Consider the following 26,463-nt stretch of genomic DNA (forward strand, 5'->3'; position numbering starts at 1 on the left):
TTCTTTATATTTCAGCATGAAGTTTTTCACTCAAACCACTTGTTAGATTATATGTAAAAATATCCAAAAATTTTCCCGGCTCTGCTGTCAGTCGCTGCATAGACTTTTTAAGCTGTTTATATTCGCTTATTGCTCGCTGTTCGGCAGGTTGCTTAGATTTTCCTTCTTTTTTAATTTTCATCATTCCGAAGGTATTTTTTAAAATAATAATTATGAATATGACAACCACTCAATGATAACTTCTTCTCCTTGAAGCTTATCTGTTGTTGGTTCTCCGCGTTGTAAAAAAAGGTCCAATGTGAACACAGAGTTCCTTAAACAAGAATCCTACACCAAGAATGAACAAGAACAAGCATCCTACACCATGAAAAGCCATTGTGGCATTTGTGGGTATAACAATTATTGCAGATGGCATTTGTGGATATAACAAGTATTGTGGATGGCATTTGTGGATATAACAAGTATTGTAGATGGCATTTGTGGATATAACGAATTTTACGTGAATTTGAGAAAAAAATAGCTGTAGACACGAGGCTATAGTAGGGTTTTGGAAGTGAAAAACTAGAGTGATTGAAAACTTTGCTTAAAAAGCTTTTCATGTTATAAAAATTTATGAGCTAAGAAAACTTTTTTAATAAGGTAATTACACCACGTAAATGGTTTAGTTTCTTGACTTGAATTACTTTTAATTATTGAATTAATTTTCAAATTTGAATATGTATTTAGTTTAGTTTCAATTTTTTTTGTTTTGTTTTTTTGTTGTTAAATAAAAATAATTGCGCTTACGACAAAAATAATAGAGCTTACGACAATAATAATAGAGCTTATGACGAAAATAATAGCAACATACACGTATGTATATATATGTGAAATTTGATTTTTTAATGTTCATATATTTTTAACATGTATACTTTTAGTATTTTGGACACAAACCAAGCTCCTTATTCATTTTGCTGCTGGCAACATTTCCATTTCTACCATTGGTCTTATTTACGATACTTACAATGCAAATGGGAATCAGAAATATTTTATACGATATTATAGCAAGAGGAAGCTTTCATATTGTTTTTTTATAAAGTTCTTTATGTGTGTTTATTTTAAAGCTTAACAAAAATTCTACACAACTTGCTCTTAATTCTATTTTGTATGCTTGTATTGTTGTCCATACAACAGTTTGCTTATACAAAACAACCAGACGTCAATTTGGCTCTCAGTTTTTACACCTCTCTCAGTTAAAGCAAAGTCCCGCATTGTAAAGGAAATTTTTAGAGCAAGTATTAGAATATTGGCGACAGTGGTACATGATTAGCTTGTCGTCGATAATTAATTGTCTCCCGAAAAAACGGCGACGGTCGGCTGCTTGTACATTCAATGCCGGGGGCTTGAACTGGAACTTTAGTAATTTTTCACAAATGGGCATGACTGTAACAGCTCGTATGTTTCCTTTTATACAATGTCAAATATATATATATATATATACTACGTCCAAAATTTTCTATTAATGTAACAATATAACTGACATGTGACAGTATATGTGATAGTAAATAAATTCCTTCCTTCAAATTATTCTTCCTACTTGTCATTCCCTTCAAAGCGTGGATGTCTAAGCTAAACTTTAACTAATAATATTCGAAGTATTTAAAAAAAGAAAAGTTAATTATTAATACTTAAACAACTTTTCCAACAAATTTTACAATACTTCATTTTCTTTAATAGAGCGCTCTGCTCAAAAACGCTTGCGTTCAGTTTGTTGGCGTAAAATATTCTCGATAGAAAATTTCTTACGGCTTAAACGTGAATAATGTATATTTTTTTTTATATAAAATACATTTTAGATTCACATATTTTCAGGTAATCTAGGATTAATTTAAAAAAAAAAACGTAAGGAGTAATAATAAAGGCACAGAAATAGCACATGTGCCATAAATGTACAAGCGAAAAAGTTTATTTATGTGTTCATTTGTCTGCAGATTTCTGCTTATTTTGACTGCATTCTACATATGTTGAAATTCTTGTTTTTGTGTAATTGAAGAAGTCGCACTAAGGAAATACTGTAGTAGACAACGGAGTTAAAAACTAACTTTTTAGCGATAGTCAAATAACCTAAATATTAAAATTGTAAACGATTTCTTGTAGTAAATAGGCCTTAATCGTTATATTTTCTATAAAGCAGCAGATTTACTTGTTACAAATACGTCCTAATCGTTACATCTTGTATGAATTGGTAGCTTTACTCGCAAAAGATAGGCCTGAATCGTTACATTTTTTATAAAACAGTAGATTTACTCGTTAAAAATAAGCCATAATCGTTACATCTTGCATGAAGTGGTAGATTGACTGTTTACAAACAGGCTTTAATCGTTATATTTTCTATAAAATAGTATCTTTACTTGCTACAAATAGGCCTTAATCGTTACATCTTTTATAATGTAGTAGATTTACTCATTACAAATGGGCGTCAATCGTCGTATTTTCTATGGAGTACACAAATAGGCTTTAATTGTTACATTTCTGGCTTGCTTGCTACAAAGATCTTTATTCCCTACAAATAGGTCTCAACCGTTATAAATTAATTGTGGTAAGTAAGCTGTGACATTGTTATGAAAGGAAAGGCTTTAATATGTATTGTATTGTATTTATTTTTGAACGGTAAGAATGGTTAAAATTTCTTGTCGGGAGAAATTATGTAAATATACACGCAGCTGTTGGTTGCTACCGCAACAGAAAACATTTGTAAGACACTTGTACTTATACTTAAATCTATCGTTCTGTACCTTCTATCCTTTCTGCTTGTTTTTTTCTTATAAAAATTTCAATTTTCTTTATTTTATTGCCGTATGCTTCTGAAATCTTTTCCTTACATTTATTTGGCTCTTAATAAATTTATTTCTATATTAACTTAAGTGAGAGGCAACACAAAATTATTTAAAAACAATTTATGAAATGTTGTAATATAATGGAGTTTTCACTTTCCATGCTAATGTCACGTACCTTAAAAAGGGGGGCTATTTATGTAGATGCATAGAGATTTGTCTTGTTCGTGACATAATTCACCTTTATTTAAAACTTACTTGTTACAAATCAACCGAAATATGCGCCCTCATTATCTATAGCCTTTTGCCATTTATCGGGTAGCTTTTCCATACCCTCGCAATATAAATATTGCCGACGCGAAAACGAGCATCGATCCATTTTCGCACATCTTCAATTTTTGTGAACCGCAGAATTGCTAAGTATGACTGCATCCACCTGAATAAATTGTTCATCGTCGAAGTATAAGGGCTATATTCATTTTGTGGAAACATTGGCAAAGTCCAAAAGGAAGTTGCAAAGATCCCAATAGGCATGTGTACCCTTGATCAGCATGAAATTCTAAATTTATTCAAGTATGTACATCATTCCGCATGTTCGCCTGTCCGTCTTTCCAATGCCTGTTGTAAACGTTCTTTGGACCCTTTGGAAAAATGAACCCATCAATGGGCCAAATTAATCGAAGATCACGCCTACAGTGCAGTCTTTCAAGCGGAATAAAAAGTTAATTTTTTTTGCTCACTACTTAAAAACTACAGTAACCCAATGTACAAGAATTTGCACGTATTTTATGGGCGATGCTGTAGCACCTGTACAAAAGTAGGAGAAATTGACCACGCCTACTTAATATTGTAGTGTATCAAAATTTGGATTTTTTTTCAATTGCTTCATAGCGCGCAAAAAGAAGCTTCAAAAACCCCACAAAATATATAAATTCTTGGCCAGTTTGTTTGTGTATGTGTCCGTATGCTAAACTGTGCAGTATGTATAGTACACATTCTCACATTCTCTCAACAAAAAAAAAAGAAGAAATTGCTGGTTGCTCATAGTCTACAACGGACACACCATATAAATTTCTGCAAAGTTGTTCTACAGGAATATCAAAACTCAGCCACGCCCACCCCAATATTATAGAGTATGCAAATTTTTATTTTTCCCTTTCCAATCTTTTATAGGATAACTGCAATGAGCATAAAAAATTGGATCACAAACGAAATAAGAAGAAAAATATAAAAATGAAAAAAATTTTTCCGTTCACGCACGGCTCCGTATACTTACTGACCTGGCACAGAGGGATGCAAAGCGCGGATAATGTTATTAGAATACTGGGCAAGTAATATTTGACCATGCCTAAACTAGACACTGTGGTTAATCTGCCTTGAAACAATCAGAGCCGTTTTGCGAGCCAAGCCGCGAATGTTAATTAAAGGCCAGTAAGGTACGAATGACCAATAACGGTTCGATAAGTGGAATAGAGCATTAATCCTGTAATTGTAACCCATGGGGAATAAATTTTTTTTAATTCTATATCAGAACTTCGGCATCTCCAGAGAGAGTCATAATGAGAAGTTATGTCACAATATCCGAGTAACCAGTTCAGCTAATATAATTGTTCAGCAATTTGCAACTAACTTAATTTTACCGCAAAATATTTCAATCCAATCCTGGTCGCAAGGTACTGTTATACAATTGAAATGTTTGGGGGAGACACACATGTACAAGACCATCGTCCTAAATTGGAAATTTTATATTCGGCTAAAGTTCTACGACTTGGTGGTGTTATCACAATAACCTGGAACAGTTTCATAATTATCAATCAAAAAAGCTATGAGTAAAATATCCAGAATAAAGAATGAACAAGATAATTCTAAGATTAAAGCTTTTTTAAGAGGTCTTCTATATACGTTTGCGTACGTATATTAAACTTACAAGTATTTTCTTTTTTATTTTATTTTACTCTTAACCCTTTGTCTGTCGTGTATATTTTTGATCAACTTCAAAGTCGAAGCCTGTTTAAGCGCGTCCGTCTCTCCGTCTGTCTGCAAGTCGGTATAATATCCGTGATAAACACTCTCACTGGCACAAAAACTGCAAGTTCTTGCATGCAACTTGGTTTTGAAATTGAGGCAGATCGGTCAAAGGCACCCGGAACGAAGCTCTATGCAAAGTCTTTTATTATTGATCAGTATTAAGGGGTATGATGAATACATAAAATTCGGCCCAAGCCAAATATAATATTCCTACTTGTTTTTAGTTTATTATGCCAAAAAAAAACGTTTTTTTTGGATGAAACTTTTTGGAATATTATTAACAAGAATTTGCGATTCAACTCAAGTCGTTGCGGGAAATTTTCACTATATGTTCTTCTTTCTTTCTCCTTGCTAAATGAACATTCTTATTCTAATGAAACCTATGATTACAATGTTTATATTTAGGGCAGCGCTCTGTGGCACTCCTTCCTGCCGTTGAAATAAGTAATAGAGTTAATGCTGAAGGTAAGCATTGGTTGGCTTAATTATACACTACACTGTTAAAGACTCATCGGCAATTTACGACTTTTTAATTACAGCAACAAAGCTAAATGAATAGGTCCAAAAAAAAACGTTTCACATATATTTTAAGAAGAGATGATCACATTTAACTTAAGGCAATGTCTGGCTTACCCTGCTCTGTATGTTTTGTGCTTAATAAATAGCATAAGTATTACATTTCGGTTACAGCATTTTTACAATATGGAAAATACAGGGTTCAGATATGGATAGTCAAAAGGCACCCGTCGCTTAAAATAAAACTTTTAAAAAACAGATGAATACGTCTTGTTCGAAGTAAAGTGCTGGAAATTAAAAATTTCGCAACTGTTGCTTTTCACACCCTGTACTTGAAATTACAAATATTCTAATCAAGCACAAGGAGTTAACATTAAGAACATGAATCAGCATGTACTTTCCATTATGGGCAAATATTCAAATTTCAGTAGTAACTGAACTTTGGTGAGAGCAACGTTTCCGAGATAGTAAAAGGAGACAAAAATTCATATTTATTAAAAATGAATAACGACGACGATGACATATTCAAAATTGATCCAGAGACCGCATGGCTTGAAACAGTGACAATTGGCGGCTTTCGTGTATGGCATATAATTGCCTTTTGTTTAGGGATCGTATTAAGCATAAGTAAATTTATAAAAGAAAAATGAAGTGAATGTATGTTAAGTCAATTGACTCTTTTTTTTTTTACAGTAATAATGGTTTGTTGTTGTATACGTTTTCGTATACCACGTACTAAGCAAGAAATCGAGGCCGATTACCAACGTAAACAAATTACGAAAAAATTCCACGAAAAATTGCAACAAATTAAAAACTCAGATATGGATAATATGGATTTGCAAAAAGGTATTATAATGCATTACTACTACGTGAACGTCTATTTATCGATGTTAATAGGCATTTATGAGTACATAAGCAGATTCATGCAGATTCACTTCAACGTCAGCCAGCCCATCAATTAATTATTCAGTTTATTAACTGCGTTAATTTATTAACTTTACAAGCATTAGAGCAAGCAATAGAGGAAAGTCTCGGCTTCTCTTGATTTGGATTCTATTTTCCTTGTGAACTTAAGGGCCATTCCATAACTTTATTACCTATTATCCTGCAAAGCTATAAAAAATTTGTTTAGCATTTTCTTGCGAATATTTAAAAGAGTTTCGTAAATTGTATCGTCACATAAATCTGTGAGGAAAGTATAGCAAAATTTCATACTTAAAATATTGAGCAAGTTTCCGTGCATGGTTTGAAATATTTAGCTGATGAATCGGTCCACTCATATCGTTATAAATACCAAACGCATCCACAAGAAGCCTCGATTTGAGCGGCCTTATTAATATATGCTAGACCAAAGACTTATCTATTCAACGAAGCTGGACAAGCTGATGTCCAAAGTCACTTCTAAGGCCTTTTGTGGAAAAGTTTTGGAAAATCTGAAGAGAAATTGCATTGAAGCAAACCATTTTCCGTTCCTTTTTTGCACCATATTGTTAGGCGTAAAATGGCTTTTCTAACTTTACGTGTTTTATCTCAGCACTTCTCATATTAGGTTTGCCACAATGGCTTAACGAGAAAGTTGAAAAAAAATGTACAGAAAATTATTTAGAAACCTTAAAAGGAACCTATTTACAGAGACTTGACAACACCGTTTTTACCCCACCGAGCTTGAAGAAAGACGGTTAACTAACTTTTTCCTTTGAATGTCACGACTCTGCTTGCCTTACCTTCAGCAGATCTTCTGCTCTTTTATGAATCTTCCGTAAACTGATCATTCCTAAGCGATTTAATTATTATAATTTTGTTAATTCTTCTATCATATTTTTGGAATTTCCCGGGAATTGTGATTAAGGTTTCGTCGTCTTTATTTTACGCTACCGTCACCTGCAGCATCGCAAACGTTCATTTCCTCTTCCTCTCAGCGTTTGAGGGAATTTCATCTTCGAGAAAATTAATTAGTTAGAAATTTCGCATTCGAAATATGCGTTTAATTTAGTTTACTTAACGATAGACAACTAAAAACACTATTTTCGGACTATACTGACATTTAAATACCCTACACTACACATAATTGTCATCACAAGACATTAAAAATTAGATCTTTGCTATTTTGGTTATATAGATGCTTGATTTTCATGACGACCTTCACATGGCATAGGCGTCAAAAAAGAGATCTGCTTAATTAAATTTAATACGCTCACTATTACAAACCAACTTTAGAATGCTAAATCTTTATTACTAAGCGATTTTTGTCGAGAAATATCTTTTCCATATAAAGTCTTCTTCAAAATAAGATGCTATGTAAGTAGTGGCCGAAAAAGTGATCTGACCCAATCTATTTTCAATAAGATTGTTCTTGGGACGAAAATATCTGAAAATTGCGAACCGTTCGTTGAACGCCACAAAACATGCACGGACATCAAACAAACGGTCGGACAGATAAGCTTAGGTCTAGATTCTAGAATCACTTCTAAATCAAGCAACATAATAAAGGGTGATTCTGTCTGAAGTCTGTCGGGGTGGGGTAAGAAAACTGCTTACAACCTGCAACAACTTAAAGATTACAGAAGTGGGTATTCTTCTCTACAAGCTATTAAACATCCTATGCATAATTTATTATTATTATTATCATTATTATTGTTGTTATTATTATCATTATTATTATTATTATTATTATTATCATTATTATTATTATTATTATTATAAATTTAGCCAGAGAATAAGTTGCAAGTCCTAAAATCTTAAAAGTCTTAAAGCACTAGCATGTTGCGATTTGAAATCACGACGTTTGAATTGATAGTCGAGACTCTTACCTAAAAGGCCACTTACGCGGATATATGTATAAATTAATAAAAATAAAATAATAAAAATAAAAAAAATAATTCAATTATTAACAAGTAAAAACATTGTAGTCAGGCAAGGCCGACAAATAAGTACCCTACACCCCACCACCCAATACGGTTATTCGCTCGTTGTAGCAATGGTTAATCAAAAATTACACATTATTTTCATGCAAAAGCGTGCTTTTAATGCAAGCAAACTTAATTCCCAAAAATCTTATTATTTTTCAATTCCGGTCATAGAGAAATAGAAATTATACTTTCTCTCCGTATAGGAGCTTGCTTTTCATGATAATCCTATTTGTTAGGGTTTAAAAGATGGAGCTAGGTGATCCAAATTCCCTATTGTTAATCTTTGTGGTTATTTTGTTACTATGGACGAATTTTCATTATAAAATATTATTATTACTACTATAATTTTACGCTAATGAAATAAATTGTTAGACTGAAAAGAAGAGGACATTGAGCACTAGCAACACAGGCTATCGGCTCTATTTTACAAAAGAACACTAGATATTAAGGCTAATCATTTTAATAAAGCAATATATTGTATTGATATTCTTTTTTGTAGCCTACTTTAGAACGTCCACTGGATTAGTCGCTCCAAATGCAATAGTTTTAGCCAACGAAAAGTTGAGGCAGTCACAGAGAATGTGCTTTATAGTGAGAATTTGTTCACAATTGCAGATAGGCAACGAAAACTTCTTTAAGATCCATTGGAGAGTTGCAATTGTACAGCCAAGGCGAACTTCCGATAATGTTTGTTAGTTGGGGGTCAATAGAAGAGTAGTGCGGATGATGGCATTGTAGATTTCCTTCTTTAATTTTCTCTTTCACTTTTCTTCCAATGTATCTGTGAAGATTCAACTTTTCCATGACAGCATCCATAATTAGGTCAGCTTGCTCATTTCCCAATAAACGTGTATTGTAATCATATTCCTTAATTTGTTGATGGTGCCCCATCTCAAAGTCGAAGGATTCCGTATAGCTTTTAATATAGGCAAATTGTCAGTAACAATGAGGGTTTTCAGTTTGTCTTTATGGGAGAGGTTCGCAGCGTAAAGGATAGCTCTGGCTGCGGTTGTGACAGTTGAAGCACTTTCGTGAAATATTTGATTGGGAAGAACCTGTCCTGAAGCATCTACCATGGCACAAGCACATGACAAACGAGAAGATTTTGAGCCATCTGTGTTTAAAAGATTCCAACTGTTACTCCCCAGTATATAGTATAGGTTTTCCCAGTTTAAGGATGTTGATATTTGATTTGCAGCCATTGCCATAACTTAACAAGGCATAGTAGGCTTGCTTAAAACAAGCATTTTGGTAAGAAAAGCAATAGTGTTAATGTGCGCTTGGCTTTTCCGAGCAACGTATTGTGTGAAATTCGCATGTGTTAAAATAGAATTTTTGGCTGATGATAGAACAGGTTTGTCATTGTCGGGAATTGGAGTTAAAAGCGTATTAGTCTCGATTTGCGTGGCGACAGCGACGTAAGTATTATTTTTGGTAATTTTTTGGATTCCAGTTTGATTTATTTCTCGGTGCTTGCGTCACATTTCGCCCATGCTACAGTAATTTTGTTTTAATTTTAAATTTTCACGCAATTGTACATAACATGGGCACTGTTTGCCTAACTCCGAGTGCTGCTCATTACAATTTACGCAGAAACTACGGCAAGTGTAGGAAAACCACAGTTAGCACAAGGTGCATTATTGCATCCATTATTGCAAACCTATTTGAGTTTTTACCTGGCGCCTCCGGGGCCATAATGTCTCTTTGTTATCAGTCTACTATTCAGTAATTTAGGACAACGAAACCACTCACTAGAAAAAGATTGGGAACTATTGAATAATGGAAAACGTCAAAAAAAGACTGAAAAGATACAAACTAAATACACGAAAATGTCAAAACAATCAAAAAATCGCAGAAGAAAGGAAAACACGTACTACTCAGAATGCAAGTCGACTACGAATCAAACCAATGTGTAATCTGACAAAAGATGCATAAAATATTAAAAATTATTAAATGACATCTTTTCCTGATTAGGTGCATCTCGTATGGACTGGTAAGGTTGTTTACCTTATTACTATGAACCCATGAAATATTGGAAATTGCGCCTTTATGACGGATAACTTACATCATAAGCTCATCTGTATTAAATCTCCAGCGCATTTGAGATGCGATTGCGTTGTTCGACGCGACCTTCGCCTATGGGCTACTCGTACGGGGAAATGTTTTGACGCTTTACTTAGTAGACCTCAATAAAAAATTGAAAGCGGTAAAGCAGAAATTGCTAAGACGTATCGTCTACACATTACCATGGACTTATCGGTGCGAACTGACAACAAAACAAGTTCTTTTGCTTTTTCTCTTTTGAACTTTGCCACAATATAAAATATCAAAATTAATTTAAATAAATCTTTAGAAGTTTGTACCATGAACCTGGATGATGCTGATAAGTCAATACGTGTATATTTTAGTGTAAAATGGCATATATAAGTACATTTTTTAAATGTTTTGAGGAGTATTCGAGGAAAAATGTTCGAAAAATAGTTGACTTTCTTGTTCGTGATACGATTGTCAGAACAGAATTGTTTGAGGGGAATTTGCCGCAGGCTGTACCTGTCACTAATAAAGCCGCTTGGTTTTTCTGCACACAATCATTTATAAGTTTGGGATAGGATGCGGATGCACAAAGCGCATTGTACTTTGCCTAACACATATCTTCACATATATTTACGTCATAAAATATGAAAAACTATATCTTTTTGCGATGCAATATCTTATTCTTCTTAAAAAAACCGTTACATTCTACAAGCCTCAAAACATGTATCTGCATGGCAGAAGTTTCGTAAAATACAGTTTTGTCAAACAATATTTTATTCCCTATATATTTTCATCATACGAGTACGGACATTTTTTACCCCGTTGCTTTCTTTCTATTGTAATAATGTGGATATAGTATCGTGTGTTTATTGATTATCTGTTTAGGCCCTATGCTGCTCGGCTGCAGTACGCCAAGTCTATCCGTCTTTTATAATGCCAAAGTGTCTCGGCATAAGACGGTCACTAATCTTAATGGTTCAGGCAGATTGAATGCCTAGTGCTATTAGCGAGTAAAACGCTTGGTTGAGCTGCTTTATGAGAACTCTGATGAGAACTGATTTTCTTTATTTTCTTAGGCACTATTTATACTAAATTTTTACACTAAATTATTCTTATCTTATTCTAAACAGGATTGTAATTGCTTACTAAATTATCCTCAACACACACTAGATTATTCTTATATAAACAGAATTATCACTGTTTACATGCGAAGTGAAGTGTGACATTTTATTTTATCAAAAGGGTTATGCTGAAGTGGCATAATTTTGTCACACTACACTATGAACACTCTTATGTGGGAAAGAGGACCTATGTAGATGAAACTTTTCGCAATAAGTTCACATGTCAATAATTATTTCGGACAAATTTTCACCACACATATAAAACTGTTGCCAAATAAAGGCTTATTCCTTGTAAGAAGCGTAATACAGGCTTGGCAAGAATTTATAAAGGAGATCGTATTCCAACAGACTGTAACATTAAATATATTTCGATAAAATTGAATATTACTGAGTAGTGCCGCTATAACGAATCAATATTCTAATCGACCCATTGAATTTTAATCTCTATATTTTATATCATCATACGCCTTTTTATTCGATATTCACAATTCAAAATTAAAACTTTTAATATTGATTTTAACTAAAATACAAAATTATCATTAATTTCAGTTTCGCTCTAAATTGTTCTTTTTACAGCCATTGAATACATGCAGTCTAACTACCTCATGAAAGATTACAGTGCGGAAAATTTACAAAAAGGTTTAAGTAAAAAAGGCGTGTATTAGCTAATAGTAAACAAAAGAGAAAAAAACAAAACGTTGCTGTCAGTATGCCTGTTCATTGAATAAAATTGACTTCTCCTCAAAATTGCCTTCCCCAAAGATTCACCAAACCCCAAAACCACGTCAAATGTACGAAAAATTTAGTTTCAACTAAGTGAAAATTAACTTTCAGCTACGTGATTATCCCCCAGATAGTTCACTTTGCTGGGCAGAAAGGCGAATAAAAATATACTTACAACATATTGTACATTTACAAAGTTGATGTACTCACAAGAATCACACTAACTTTGACCTGACGCATTTCACATAAATACTTATCATTGCCGTGTAACAAATAAGAGAATTGGGTTTGATTCGCGTAAAAATATTCTTAAGGTAAAAAAAATAGAGAGTAATAATTCATTTTTTAAGAAAATAAAGTTTGTGAAGAATTTAATTGCATTTTTGACTTTTTGATTAATTTTGCGCAATTGCGGATTACGGGCGATATGTGAAAGTCTGCTCTAACTATTTCACATCAACTTATACCAACGCTTATACCAACGAATTACGGGCTGTTATCCTTGAGCTCTACAAGAGACCAGATAACAAAGAATATTTTTATAAAGAGCCGCAGTAATAATGAGCAGCATTAAGAACAGCGACGAAGTGCTTTCAAGAATAATAATGGAAAATGGTAGTGAGCGAATTTATATAATAGAAAAATTGGACGGGGTCTTAAATTTAAAACCCTAAATGGATATATAAAAATGTAGTGAGCGAATATGAACTGGTAAAAATTGTGTAAAGGAATGACCTTTGAAATGACCTTTTGCGTCCAATTTCTCTACGCGGAGTCACTCTCAATGCCACTGGCATTCATCAATCATCAAACCTGCTTGAAACTCTTTCTCGCAGGTTTTTTGCCTCTAATAGTGCGAAACACTGCATTTACTATGAAATCCCACAAGCGATATGCTACTAGGATGCCCCTTTTATACGAACGAATGCTCATTGTCTTATGCCAGACAATGGGTCCATATAAAATTGCGTTTCCGTCGTGCAGCCGACTTTAACTCTAAAACGAAGGTGCTACTGGAATTGAATGAAATTGAGCGGCCTAGTTTAGATGCCATACGCCCTTATTTGGGGATTGAAAAAAAAAATTATACAATTGTTACTCTCAAAGATGTAAGATGTGCTAGCAAAAGACTCATTAAGATCAGTGTTGACAAAACGCTCAGCAAGATAAGTGTTAGTCAAGCACTCAACAAAAGTGGACGAAATTCAACACAAATTCCGTCTAAAACTCTCTTTGTAAAAAATGTAATTTCTTTTTATATTTAACCAATAATAAAACTCATACAAACACACAAAAACAAGTATGTGAAACTATTATCATAAAAAAAATGAAATAAGGAACAATACTATATAAACGAGTGCTATTTTTCTTTGTACAACCTGTTCTTTTATACGTTTTAAATAAAAACCGCTGGGAAATTTGATATCATCGAAACCTCAACTTTATTTAACAAAAAAAAAAAAAAGAAAGAGACAGCAATGTGGAAACAATTATTTAAATGATGAAGTGACAATGGAACGTAAGTGCGGTGCATGAATATCCATACATGCCTTATGGGAACCCTATTACGACAGTGAACATACGAAGATAAGTTTCTGCCATCACGGTAGTTGAATGCCGCTATATTCATGTCAGTAAGGATGCTTTGCAATCCGTAAGCCCAAACCTACAATCCCGGCTGAAGTTTAATCGTAGTAATAGTACGTGTTCCATGTTTAATTTGTGAATAGTTTGGTGAAGGAAATGAGTGATGGGTATGTGTGCATATGTGTTTGCAACAGCTGAGGTCGACTTAATAAACAAACAGATACGAACTAACGGACGAAGAACACAGCCTCAACTCTATACGCATTATGTGGCTGAGTAGTAGTGTTTCGGCATTCTAAACTGATATGCAAACTTTGGACCGGCTGTGGTAATTTTTAGAGCCGGGCTCATTAAAACCGTTGCTACGGAGACCGAAGCTTTATATCGTAAAAAGGTAGGATTTTCATTCTAAAAATTATCCCGTAATAGTGAAGTGGCAAAGAAATCTACCTTACCGAATTTGGATAAGGTAGGTCTGTTTTTTGGATACTACCGCATATAAGGGTTCTCATGAGACCTAAGTCCTTATATCCCAAAAAACCTAATTATTAATTTTCTTGTGATGAAAATATGTTAATGATAGTAATTACATCAAAATATTAAGTGGACCTAATATCAACCACATTAGTCTATTTTTGGACCGCACTCTCTAATCTCTTCGGAAAAAGGCTTATTTTTAATATTTTACGATAAATATTAATTCATAGCAGGGTTTCAGCCAAAAACTTTAGGGAAAATGTTAGGGAATTTAGATCACATGAGTCTATTTCTTTGGATCCCGACATAGATAGGTGCTACCTCGAAACACAAACTCTTACATGGGAAGAAAATCTAAATTTAAATTTTCCAATCTGCAAACGAGCGAATACTTGGTGAAGTAGTGTAGGATATGTAATTGTCGCCGCAGAGGAACTATAATGTTTCTAATGTTCCTACTGCACGGATTTGATTGTATTTTACTTTCCATTCAATAAAAACCATGCATTCATGATCCTTAATCCTCATAAACATTTTTTCTACAGATAATGAATAAATAAAGGATCAGTACCTAATTCGTCGGCTGATTACTATTTACTGGCACTGTGTACGTTATCGATAAAGAATCGTTATGTTTAAAGGAACCTTAAGAACCAATTACGACAGTGTGCTTTCGAAGAAAGAGTCATACTAATTTGTTGAAATGTTCTTCGCCGATATGCCTTATTTTAACAACCATACCGGGAAGATACCTTTCGCACTCGGATTTTTGGTTATCGATAGTTCACAATTCTAAGTCGTCTTCTAAGTTACTTTGTGCACTTGCATAGAAAGCATAGCCTTAATGGTATTGTTGTTTGGACCCCATACGCATCTACAAAGAGGAGCTTTTAAAGGAACACATTTGTGTTGCATAGGATGGTTCTTCACAACATTTTTTGATTCCATTAATTTAAAAAAATTATAACATTTGCGATTGCATTAAGCTAAGAAGCGAGTAACACATCTTTAAAGATTTGTACCTTGGTTGGCGACGCCGTCTTCCCAACGCCTATATATAAGAATTGCTTTTTTATGTAACTTGGTTAAAGTGAACTCGCCAAGATATAAAACTAATTTACTCTGATTTTCAAAAACTAAAACTATATTCATGTTCTCCACCCGCTCTGCGGCTTCTTCAGCATTTGTCGCTGTTTGCCGGAAGAGAGATTCAGCTCGGAGCCGCCGATTCTTTCTCATTTGCGCCACCTGCGCTGATGTCGTCGTGCCGTCATAATCCCCGTCGATCATCTGCAAGCGCTCCTCGACGCTTGGGGCTGAAGGGGACGGGCCTTCGCAATCCTCCTCGATTGTGTCCATGCACTCCTGGAAGTACTTTTCGAAAGTTGGCACCGTTGAAACCGTTTTAAGTGTACCCATACCTTTCAACATCTAATTGATAAAGTCTTTACGTCCTTTTGTCACGGCCCCTTCCTCGAAGACCCCGAACCCATCCTCCTCAATTAGTTTCGACATCGTCTCCGCGGCCCGCATGTATCCAAGTGCTTGCGCATACCTATGTATACGCAATAATGAGTCCTCCGAGACAACCTTTTTCGTGACGTTGCAGACGCCGCCCGAAATGGTTCACACGTTTTGTGCGGACATTGGACGCTGCAGCTCCTCGCTTACTTTTCTGGCCAGTTACTGGTACTGGCCTTTAATCGGTCCCCGCCCGTGACACCACAAGTCGGAATACACCCGAAGTAGCCGGACATCGTGGAATTATCGACGGTGGTGGTCATATTAAACGCATCATGGACATTATTCGTTTTTTCCATGGTTTCACTAAGAAAAGGAAATAAACTAAGTTATTGCTACAAGCTATTTTCAATGGCTATTATCCTTGGGTCAAAATATGTCGGTGTATCAAGTTTCATTAAAGTACCTCAAAAACTGCGAACTACATTGAAAAAATCCTACATGTTCCACTGGATACGCAAAGAAACGATTTATTTTGAATTTAAAAAATAATTGCTAAACAAAACGTTTAAGCTATTTTCAATGCGTTAACTGCTTTCATTTTATAAGTTATAAGAAGTGCAACGATCACTTTCAAGAAGAGAATCGGTAACGAATTCATCAAATAGCTCCTGCCAAAAAACATTTTGTCGGTTCGAAATCGCTACAAATGCGTTTGGAAACTGTGAAAAAAAATGATTGGTTAATGGTGGAATTTTTATAAGATGTGCTTAGAGAATATTTTAAAGATGCACTTTAGAAGTGCACAACATAAAAGGTAGAGCAGCAGCAGTGACATCGTCAACGAATAGTCGGAAAAGTGCAAGTTTTCGCCAGCGAAATGTATTGTGCCATCCTTCAACCTGAGGTGTAATTTAAGTACTTAAAAAAGACCAGCGGAAATGGTGCAAATGCACATCTTATCCATCTTTTAACGAAGGGTATATTGCTAAACTCCAATAGCGATAATGAAGTGATGAGTTCCTAAAAACAAGCACATTTTACCACTCGCATATCGCTCCATGTTGAAATTTTTAATTTCTCACTGTCTTACTCATCCACATGCAATATCTCGAGCTCATCTAATTTGAAGTGTGCACAACAAGGACGCGGAGCTTTGCGATGATCTTACTTTCATATCAAATTTTGTAGCATTAAATGATCGTGAGCGGGATTATAGCGAGATGGACAACGTCCGCGGCAATAGCCTGCATCCGTTTCCGTGTTTTTCACCGCACTGTTGAAATTTCCGAAAAGGAAAGTGTGGCTATCTTACAGTTATCTTTTTGCGTTCTTCTCAACTTTAGTAATGTCGTATTTGCTATGACTCAATCTATAGGACTCTTCATGCAGAGGTTCTAAAGTGCTTTTTATATTAACTTTGGCAAAAACATGTTTGTAATATTTCAGATTATTGCGCTAGCATTTTTGAAAAATTGCTTTAATCCTGAGTTATTCAACAAAATCTTGCGCCTTATGCTTACAGAAGTGTCAAGCCCTTGAAATGATATATCCCACATAACGTAACCACATCTCAGAAAATCTCAGCTTCTTCAGTATTATCGAGCAATGCAAAGACCCTCTGCAACAGCAATGGAAGTAGACTTTGCAATTGCAGACTATTGGATCTATAACACAACAACAACAGTTTCTTGCTTTATTTTACGATCGTTTGGTGGAGAACTTTGAAGGACAGGTAAAATGGTGCTTTCAAGTTTTCGAAGATTAGGAAGCTCAGAAGCAGCAATTTTTTGTTTTAGTAGAACTTTTACCTGCTCTGCTACCAACCAGATATGATCATATTCTACAACTACTGAAAACATGCAATGAATGCTTCTTGAAATAATTTTTAAGTGACAGAAATATAGTTGAGAAAAACGATTGAAATCATTACTATAATTAATAAATTAGAAACATCTGGAAAACGTTTTATACATCATAGGTTTAATATGTTACACAATTTATATGCAATCAATTTGATGGCTCATAAATTGCACAATATTGCTTCTATACGCATCACCATAATTTTATAAAAATATATTGTATAGACATTACATATTTGTAATTATTCACTATTATTCATTTACGCAAAAACATGAAAATATTGTGGCGCCGCTTGCTTTGCGTTGAACGCATTAAATGAACCCATTAAGAACTATATTTTACAAAAAAGAAAAAAATGAGAGAAATCGCACTTAAGCCATTACAAGTTTTCATTATGCATCCTAGAGCATTGTTTTGCTCGTTCCCGCTTTTTTTTTTTAATTTATCCCGCCATAATTCCATGAGAGCGGTGCAGTTAAAACTAGTTTGACTTTCCATAGATTTGGTTTGACGCTCTAATACTTCATTTTGCATGGCACCATAAGGTACACTCGCAATTTAGTAGCTCTTAATTTTGCTTTGATGTCTTTTATCGTGTTGTACAAACAATAGTCAAATTCTGGGTATTGACTTTCGTGACTATAAGAGAGTAAACAGTAAAATTTGTACTACTTTTGCTTTTGTGCTTGGGGCACGATTTTTTTGATATTTAGGACTTAATATATGCCTGCAACGATAGACATTTACGTAAATCGAATACGCGTTCCCTTTTCTATATACATATATCTTATTCATAAGTCCAATTTGTGCGACTACTGCGAAAGAAATAGCAAACATAGTTTCGGCTCGCTGAGAATAATAAGGTAAGCAATTATATACACGTTAGAATCAACTCATCAACTATGCAAAGCCAGATAATTGTGTGTCGTCTAAAGATTGCTTGACAACTCCAAAGCAGTGCGTAAAAATTTATGAAGCATTTGTCAATTACGAACATGTCGTTTAAACGATGGGAACCTTTTTATACTTGCTGCAGGAACGCTGCAACGGTCCTAGTAATAATCCTGCCAGGCTCCAATTCAATACATCTTAAAATAAGCAATCCCTCTTCTATACTCTTATGTATTTGAAGCCTTAAAAAAATACACTCGTCAATATTTTTGTGACCAAAAGCATTCAAGAATTAAGACAATGCAGGGCTGTGCATAAATTCGAAAAATCGTCATCGTTTCACATACGCAATTACTTACCGTTTATTTCACGAAGACATTCAAGTCCTTATGATTTACATTCTCATTAAATTTGCAGCATAGAAAAATTTTGAAATTATATGTTTAACAAATTTATTTTTAGTAAATTTTTTCTTACAAACGTCATATAATAAAATAAAAAAAGAACTAAAAGTTTTATAAAATATAAATACTTTTATTCGAATTTTCATAAGACTTACAAATTTTAGTTTTTCTTTTTCCACAAAGAACGTAGACATTTACATGTATGCATGAGAGGTTAAAATTCCATTTTTTATCTTTTCAATTAAATGTTAAGGTTTAAGTGTTTCTTAACTTTTCTTCTTTTATGACAATACCTAAATTTGGCTTCATGTGTAACCGATATATCGGACGAAAGTTTTAGCACGAGAAATTAAATATTTTCCGTATTTTAGCAATTTTTAAGGGTTTTCTTTTCTTTTTTGTCTTTTATTAATTTAATACACAATACAAATTAATACAAAATAATTAAAGAAAAACAACTAGACATCCTCGACAAATCATTCTTTACGTATAAATGTTCTCCCCCTATAATAAATTTCAAATAAAGTTTCGTAAAAATGATTTTAAAAAAAGTAAGCTTACGTTATGGTCTTTTTTTCGGTAATTTTTTGTTCTGGTCTAGCACGATTGAGTACCTTTAGGAAATCTGAAGTTTTTGCACGCATTCTAGAGTGTATGTAAGCCTTTGAACACTATGATTGAAAAAAAACTTTCGACTTGATCATTTTTTACATTTTTACAATATTAAAATCATTCACCTTAATGTGGTAATGTAGATAATCTCGGAACATATGTATTAAATTAATTGTATTATCTCTAGTTTCTTTATTAGTATGACGTGGAAAAAGCACTGAAAAATTGATAATAAAAAGAAAACGTTAAAAAACGCGCAATTTTATATTTTTTAAAGGTTTTACCAAAAGTAACATAACCAATATTATCGCCAACTTTAGCATCCGTATTGGCCAATTCCAAAGGTGGTTCGCGATGCGAAAAGAGCACTTGCGGTGCAGTATGCGAAGCACGACGGCCTTCTCTCAATTCCTGCATAAATACTTTGCCTATAACAACATCATCCTCATCCCGAAATATAGTACTAAAAACCACTGTAACGCGATCCGATTTAGCCTCCACATATCTTTAACATTTCAATTTTATTCATTCAAATAAATTAATTGATTTCTATGAAATTGCTTTGCCACCAGCAACTTACAATGTTTCATCGCTACGATAATTGATAACAGCACGTTTTTGTCCTTCTTCGCCTTGCTCTTGAAAATCAAAATATTTCTCAAAAACTGAAGCAAAACAATTACGTTTTAACAAGCCAATCCTTTTGGCAATTTGTTCCCAATCCTTGGGTATGTTATCCAAATTAATAAGTACGGATACGTTGTAACCTACAACAAAACAAATTTATTTAACGAAAAATATATCAAATTTGAGACGAATATTTAATAATCACACTAACATAAAAGATTTCTAGTTAATTACGGTCACATACATATCTTTACATATTCAATTTTTGATATCGCTTTTAGTTTCAGATCATTATTTCATTTAAAATTGCAAAATGCTCGCAGCCAAGTATTACTAATTTGTTTCGCCATCGGTTTATAAACATACATTTTGGCAGTTCGTATTTGGTGCCTGAAAAGGGGAACACACTTGGCCAATCCTTAGCAAAAAACGCTCAACGTGTTATAGTTATCATGGATTACTGCTATCGAAATCAAGGATAGCTATAATATGAGGTTAAAATCAATTATTTATCGCTCGGTGGAGACAGTATAACATGACAGTAAGAATCAACTAAAAATATTGCCACTTTTATTCGTGTGTCACGTTTCGCATTCGTTAGCATTTAGTTCGCATAAAAAAAATGTTATGCATGCGAAGAGCATTTATAGTTTTCTTTACGAAAGTAGTACGACTTTCCCGCGAAAATTCTACATAAAATATTGGAATAATTTTTTCAACTCTTTATGAGGATTGCGGACAGCGCACTAATGACACCTTCTTGTTTGATACTGAAAAATGAAGCAAGAAGTCTTTAAATATCTCTCTCGAGAATCTAACAAAAGGCAAAAGATTGATGAACAGGCTTGGCCCAAATTACTTAAACAATTTCCAAATTTAAATATTGTGATATATGTGATATATCCTCTCATTGTTGCTCCAAAGTGACAAAATGAATATTCTTCAACCCATCCGCCGTAAAAGGCGATTAACTGAAAGGATAACTAACCATCTTCCGCGTCTGTTAGCAAACTGCCATATTCACGCTTGAGCAATTCATCGGCACCGTGTTCTTGTAGTTGTTGATAAAATTTCAATGAAATGCTGGTCTGTATAAAATTGCAGAGAATTATTTTTTATTTTCTTATTCAACTTAGAAGTAACATAAACACTCATTACTTACTCTAACTTTAGTCTTATCGTTATTTATATTGGAAATGTGAAATAACACACCATCGAAATCTGCTATTTTTATATCTATTGATTCCGGTTTTAAACTGCAACGAGAATAAACATTATTGGGAAATAATACCTGATAGGGGCTATTATTCAAAATTGTTTTTATAAATAAATGAGGTAAATTAACACAATTCTTAGATTAGATAAGGTAAGGCGACCTTCGATACTCACAAAACCAAAGTGTGTTATAGATATTAAAAAAAATATATATAAAAAAATAAAAAAAAAAATTAGAAACCAACTTCCCAGTAAAGTTCTAATGCACGATGAATAAAATGTTTTTATAGTTTTCCCTGTACTGTGCTCATAATATATTCATTGATTGAGCAAAATAAATTAAACTGTCACTAAAATGTGTCAGCTTTTTTCATACGTTCTTAATTTTTTCCGTTCAAAAGCGTAGTTTACGCTATGACTTATTCAGTTTACATGGTTTTATGCGAATGAATTTCTTTCAATTTTCTTATGCTCAAAAATTGTTGCACATATTTTCATAGGATATTTCGCCGCCAAATTTTCCAAAGGCCACGTTTTAAGTGTAAAATCATTTCATAATTAATGTAAAGATGCGGAAAGTCTTGGAAATCGGTAATGTGCTGTACTTGAAAATGAGTTTCGCACCATGTTTGGCAGCTTTTGTGCAAGCCGTTGTGAAATTTGTTAAAATCTGCCGTCGATAACCGAGACACGTTGTTATCTTCGCTCTTGAAACTCCTAGCAATATCTTACGATTTAGCAAGGAGAAGGTTGCGCTAGCAAAACCCTCATCATGTAAATCTTCAAGTCGTCAATTCGAAGAATGAGGAAAAGCCTCTATAAGAGCGTAAATGACGAAACGAAGTTTGGTTTTTTCTTATCGCATAATTGGCAAGGAACTCCAGAAATATGTGAATCACTTTTACAAAGCATTTAAGTCATATCTGAGGCGATCATAGAGAGTCAAAAAAGATTCGTGAACCTAGACTTCGCGCTGCTAGACTGTTCTTCACACGCCGCAACAGAATTAAGATTTTGTCAGCCAACACCTTTGATTTCCAACAAGTAAGTAAAATCTAATTCCTGCAGGCTGATTACGTTTTCGTGCATCTTTTTGTACAAAGTGCTTAATAATTGTTGTAGAAATACACGTCTTCTTCTTAATTGCACTGTAATAAATTTAGAAACGTTTGAGAGAAATGTAGTATTGAAAATTCAAAGCATCCTGCTTTTAGCTCCATCACCATTCAATAATATTCGATTTAAAGTTAATTTTGCTCCCACTTTTAACAATTTTGTCGCAGTTTTTAATAAAGGATTCTTCGTTATCTGCGACGTTCTCCTACTTTTCAATTTCATATATTTAACTTTTTTATTTTCGAAAAACAAAACAAGTCATAAAGAGAAAAAGACAGTGAAGGGGAATGCCATTAATACGTGGACCAAAATTTTCAGATCTCGACCCGCTGGAGCCAGTTATTACTTATGCCCAATATACCCAAATTGATTTTCATCGGCGTTCCTTGATAAGTACTGAAATTGTAGATAGCTAAATATTAACTGAACACTTTGTTGAGGACTTTTGCACATATCTTAAGAGATTCTCTTTTCGAAATTTTCTAATTTCCCTACAAACCGATATCAAAATTAAATCAATTTGTCAACAACGTCTATCTACTGTTTTAATAAACGCTTGTGGTTTCATAAAACAGCTTTTTTTACCGATTGTTGATTAATTTAGGAGTATTTGAGAGATATATTTTATTTAAAGTTCAAAATATCCCACTTTTAACTCCTTAAAACGATTATATTACGTAACATTATCTTAATGTTTACCAGCAATCAAGGAACAAAGACCTAAAAACGTGGAAGCATGCATAAATTTTCTTTTAGCACACAGCTGTTTGTCAAGCTTGAAATATGAAATGTGCTTTGGAGGCATTAACAAGTGTATTTTTGCAAAAACAAAAGCACAGACAAACGCATAGCATAGAAGTGATACCATGTTCCTCATATGTGTACATAAGTGTATATATATATATTTTTTTTCTTTAATGTACGTTATTGTATTAATAAAAACCACTTTAGAAAACAATTGCATTAAAAAACAATTGAGATAACTAAATATGGAAGTTAATGGCTAAGTAGGTCAATTTCGATAGAAGGAGAAATAAGTCCAAACTACGGCAAATAAAACAAAAAGCAAAAAAGAGAGCAAACTTATAATCGAATCGCAGACTTCTAACATGTTGGGTAAAGACATTTATAAATGATGGCAGATTTATTTAATTACGAATGATTTATGCAACAGGCTCTCTGAAAGTTTGTTTGTCCCGACTGATAAATATACACAATCTTTCTAAATAGCTGTTCTATATTTCAGGGTAGAATCTCAAAGACGAGCTGCATCGATTTCTAATGTAACCGCCGATTAATATTAAATTGGCTTTTTTTTGGGGATTTTTTAAGGACAAGTAAGAGGGGGCCTTCGGCTTCTCGACCTAGATCTATATAACCCGTAGCTTTAAAGTTGGGCAATTAATTTGAGGTCGATGAAAGAATCTTGTACTTACAATATTGTTATATTCTTAAACATAAAATGCATTCACACGTCAAAATAATTATTAGATTGTTCAACTTCTCTAAGGCATTAGAAGATCTGTTTAGAAAGTGTTTATGCTCATTTAAAAGCACTTCCAATGAAAATTACGTTAGCATAGCTTGATCGGATGGTTCTGCCAAGAAATGAGTGCCTTTGATAAAGCTTTTGAAGTTGTTTATAAATTCGGCTATGGAATCATTAATTTTGCTATCATTTTCTCTGCTATTTCCCCACACGTCAAGTGTGGAAAACTTTCCCTTCGACAGAGGCCGCGAAACATCCTCCATGAGATCTCCAAACTAGTGACTAAGGAAGTTTTGGATGATGAGTTTTATAGTCTTGCGATTCATATATATAGAAACGGTTTTTCAAAACGACTCATAAACAAACACTTGCCACTTTTGTACTTTTGATTCGCATTTTGCAAAATAACTTTAAAATAACATTTTTCAGCGAAATATGTGGAAGGAAGTCCACAATTTAATGCAAACATTTACACAAAGATTAAAATTTTTAAAAATCGCACATGTGTTTTATAAATATGCAGAAAAAACTATATATTTTTTTTGAGATATAAACTTGCATCAGCTATTCTATTGACAGCGGTATTGCCATTTTTTAAATGTTTTTCAAGAATATATATTTTTTTGTTATACTTAAATATAAAATTAATGACCTGCATGAAGGCTTTTGTTGTTTTATCTTCTCTACCCCCTATAAAAATTGTGAAAAAAGGGGCCTTTGCGCTACAGCGGCGGCATTCTTTACATGCTTTCACAAATTCTTATATAGGAATGCAAACTGCATGAATTGATTAATGTAACTTTACGTAAAATTGCATAAAAATATAGGCAAATATCATGAACACAAAAACACTATTTAAGTAGACCAACACCCGGCCTTACATAAAGAAAGAAAATGCAACAACAACAGTATTTTTATATATGTACCGATACAAACTTTCCCATCATAATGAAAATAAGAGCATAAAATATAAATAACTCAAATAGTATATGAATGATTAACGAAGGTCTACCAGCATTTAAAGAGAACAACCGAATGTGTGTGCGTTTGTTTGGTACTCACCCGGCCAATGCATTACGGAATTTAACCAATAAAGTCTCCTCGACAATGCGATTATTGATTTCCAGCAAAATCATGTTTATTTTGGTTTTTCAGCTCACACAGCAAACGTTGTAACCTACACACGCACGCCCACCCACACAAAAATACAACTTGGGAAAATTATATTTATAAAAGAAAAAAAAAATTGAAAACGTGGTGGAATGACTGATTTTCCGATTATCTATCTGCTACCGCGTGTTACGTACGCCTTTGAAGCGAAATCAAAATAAACGCGTTGAAAAGCTTTTACGAATTTCGGATCTCAACGCAGGATTTAAATTAGCATGTGATGGCCACTTTTCAATTTATAAGAATTATGCGAAAAAATAATTGATAGAGAGAGAGAGTGCTGGATGATAAAATACCGCCCTCTCTCAGTTTAATCACCCTTAGTTGACGTTAGCTGCGATTGTTGTTGCGGTCTTGAAGACGTTTAACTTGACTTTAATGAATCAACACAAAAACATAAAAATTCTCACACCAATATATAAATTTTGTCATCACAAAAATTTGAGCGCAACGTTCTTTCTATTTTTTCTTTTCTGCTTATTTTATTGACTATTACACGGAAGCAGCTATATTCGCTTTTTCTTTCTGGTGCTCCCACTTCTTTTTGCAGTTTGTTGTTTGCTATACTTTGCGAATTGTACGTCGGCTTTTTTGGTATTAATTGAAATTCCAACACTTTTTCCACGCAGCAATCAACAGAAACTTTACTAGCTGATTCCACACACCTTCACACATTATATGAAAAAGTATTCATACGCACATTGTACTCCTCTGCTTTTTTGCCTCTTTTCTTGTTTTCTCTGCAGTAGACGTAATTTTTAATTAGAAAATTTCACTTGTTTCTAAACATATAATGTTTTCGTTGACTGTATTACGTGACTAGTTTGACTTATAAATTATTAATGTAAATTATAGAGGACTTTTTTTATTGTATTATCAATAAAATACTGAAAAAAAATTTGTGGTTTAGAAACGGACTCTCCTCACTTTTCTTCTGTTTCTCGGTCTATGATTTTCTTTGAATAAAAATTGACTCACATCTGACAGAGTTGTATAAAAATGAATGTTTTGCCAAATATCGTATTTAATACAAAACAGAGACGTAAAACAAAATTAAAAAAATATGAACAAAAATTTCAAATACGTACATTCATCTATTGCTGTTGATTAGAATTGAATGGAAAGTATTATACCCTCCAAAACAAACGGCGCTAGCATTGAAACCTATTAATCTTTGTCATCAAGTGAAGAAGAAGAAGAACAAGGCTATTCATTTGTTCATAGTTTTTTGGTAAAGGTCTAGAGTTTCCGCTTAATGTGTGGTGTTCTGTTAAAACGCATTTACATTTAAATGAGATCGAAAAATTATTGCCAGTTGGTGCTAAAATATAGCCCGCTATGGAGTCAGTAATATAGTCGTCCCTTACGTTGCTTCTTGCTATTTCAAAATGGTTACTTAATTTGTGA

General features: G+C 33.6%; 2 protein-coding genes across 2 annotated transcripts; one reads left to right on the forward strand and one right to left on the reverse strand.

Annotated features, from left to right (window-relative positions):
- The first annotated feature begins 5,857 nt into the window (after positions 1-5,857).
- Positions 5,858-12,086, forward strand: LOC119640514 (transmembrane inner ear expressed protein). The gene is made up of 3 exons (XM_038038602.1): positions 5,858-5,984; positions 6,051-6,203; positions 11,998-12,086. The coding sequence occupies exons 1-3, from the start codon at positions 5,858-5,860 to the stop codon at positions 12,084-12,086; spliced, it is 369 nt and encodes a 122-aa protein (XP_037894530.1).
- Positions 12,087-19,255: 7,169 nt separating this feature from the next.
- LOC119640524 (actin-related protein 2/3 complex subunit 2) lies at positions 19,256-25,913 on the reverse strand. Its single transcript, XM_038038610.1, has 8 exons — positions 24,949-25,913; positions 21,229-21,322; positions 21,055-21,154; positions 20,020-20,206; positions 19,724-19,944; positions 19,565-19,656; positions 19,389-19,498; positions 19,256-19,331 (listed from the first exon to the last, which is right to left on the reverse strand). Exons 1-8 carry the CDS (start codon positions 25,020-25,022, stop codon positions 19,304-19,306), a joined length of 906 nt encoding a protein of 301 aa, XP_037894538.1. The 5' UTR covers positions 25,023-25,913; the 3' UTR covers positions 19,256-19,303.
- Between the last annotated feature and the right edge of the window lie 550 nt (positions 25,914-26,463).

Source organism: Glossina fuscipes, unplaced genomic scaffold (assembly GCF_014805625.2).
Source record: "Glossina fuscipes isolate IAEA_lab_2018 unplaced genomic scaffold, Yale_Gfus_2 121, whole genome shotgun sequence".
Taxonomy (NCBI): Eukaryota; Metazoa; Arthropoda; class Insecta; order Diptera; family Glossinidae; genus Glossina; species Glossina fuscipes.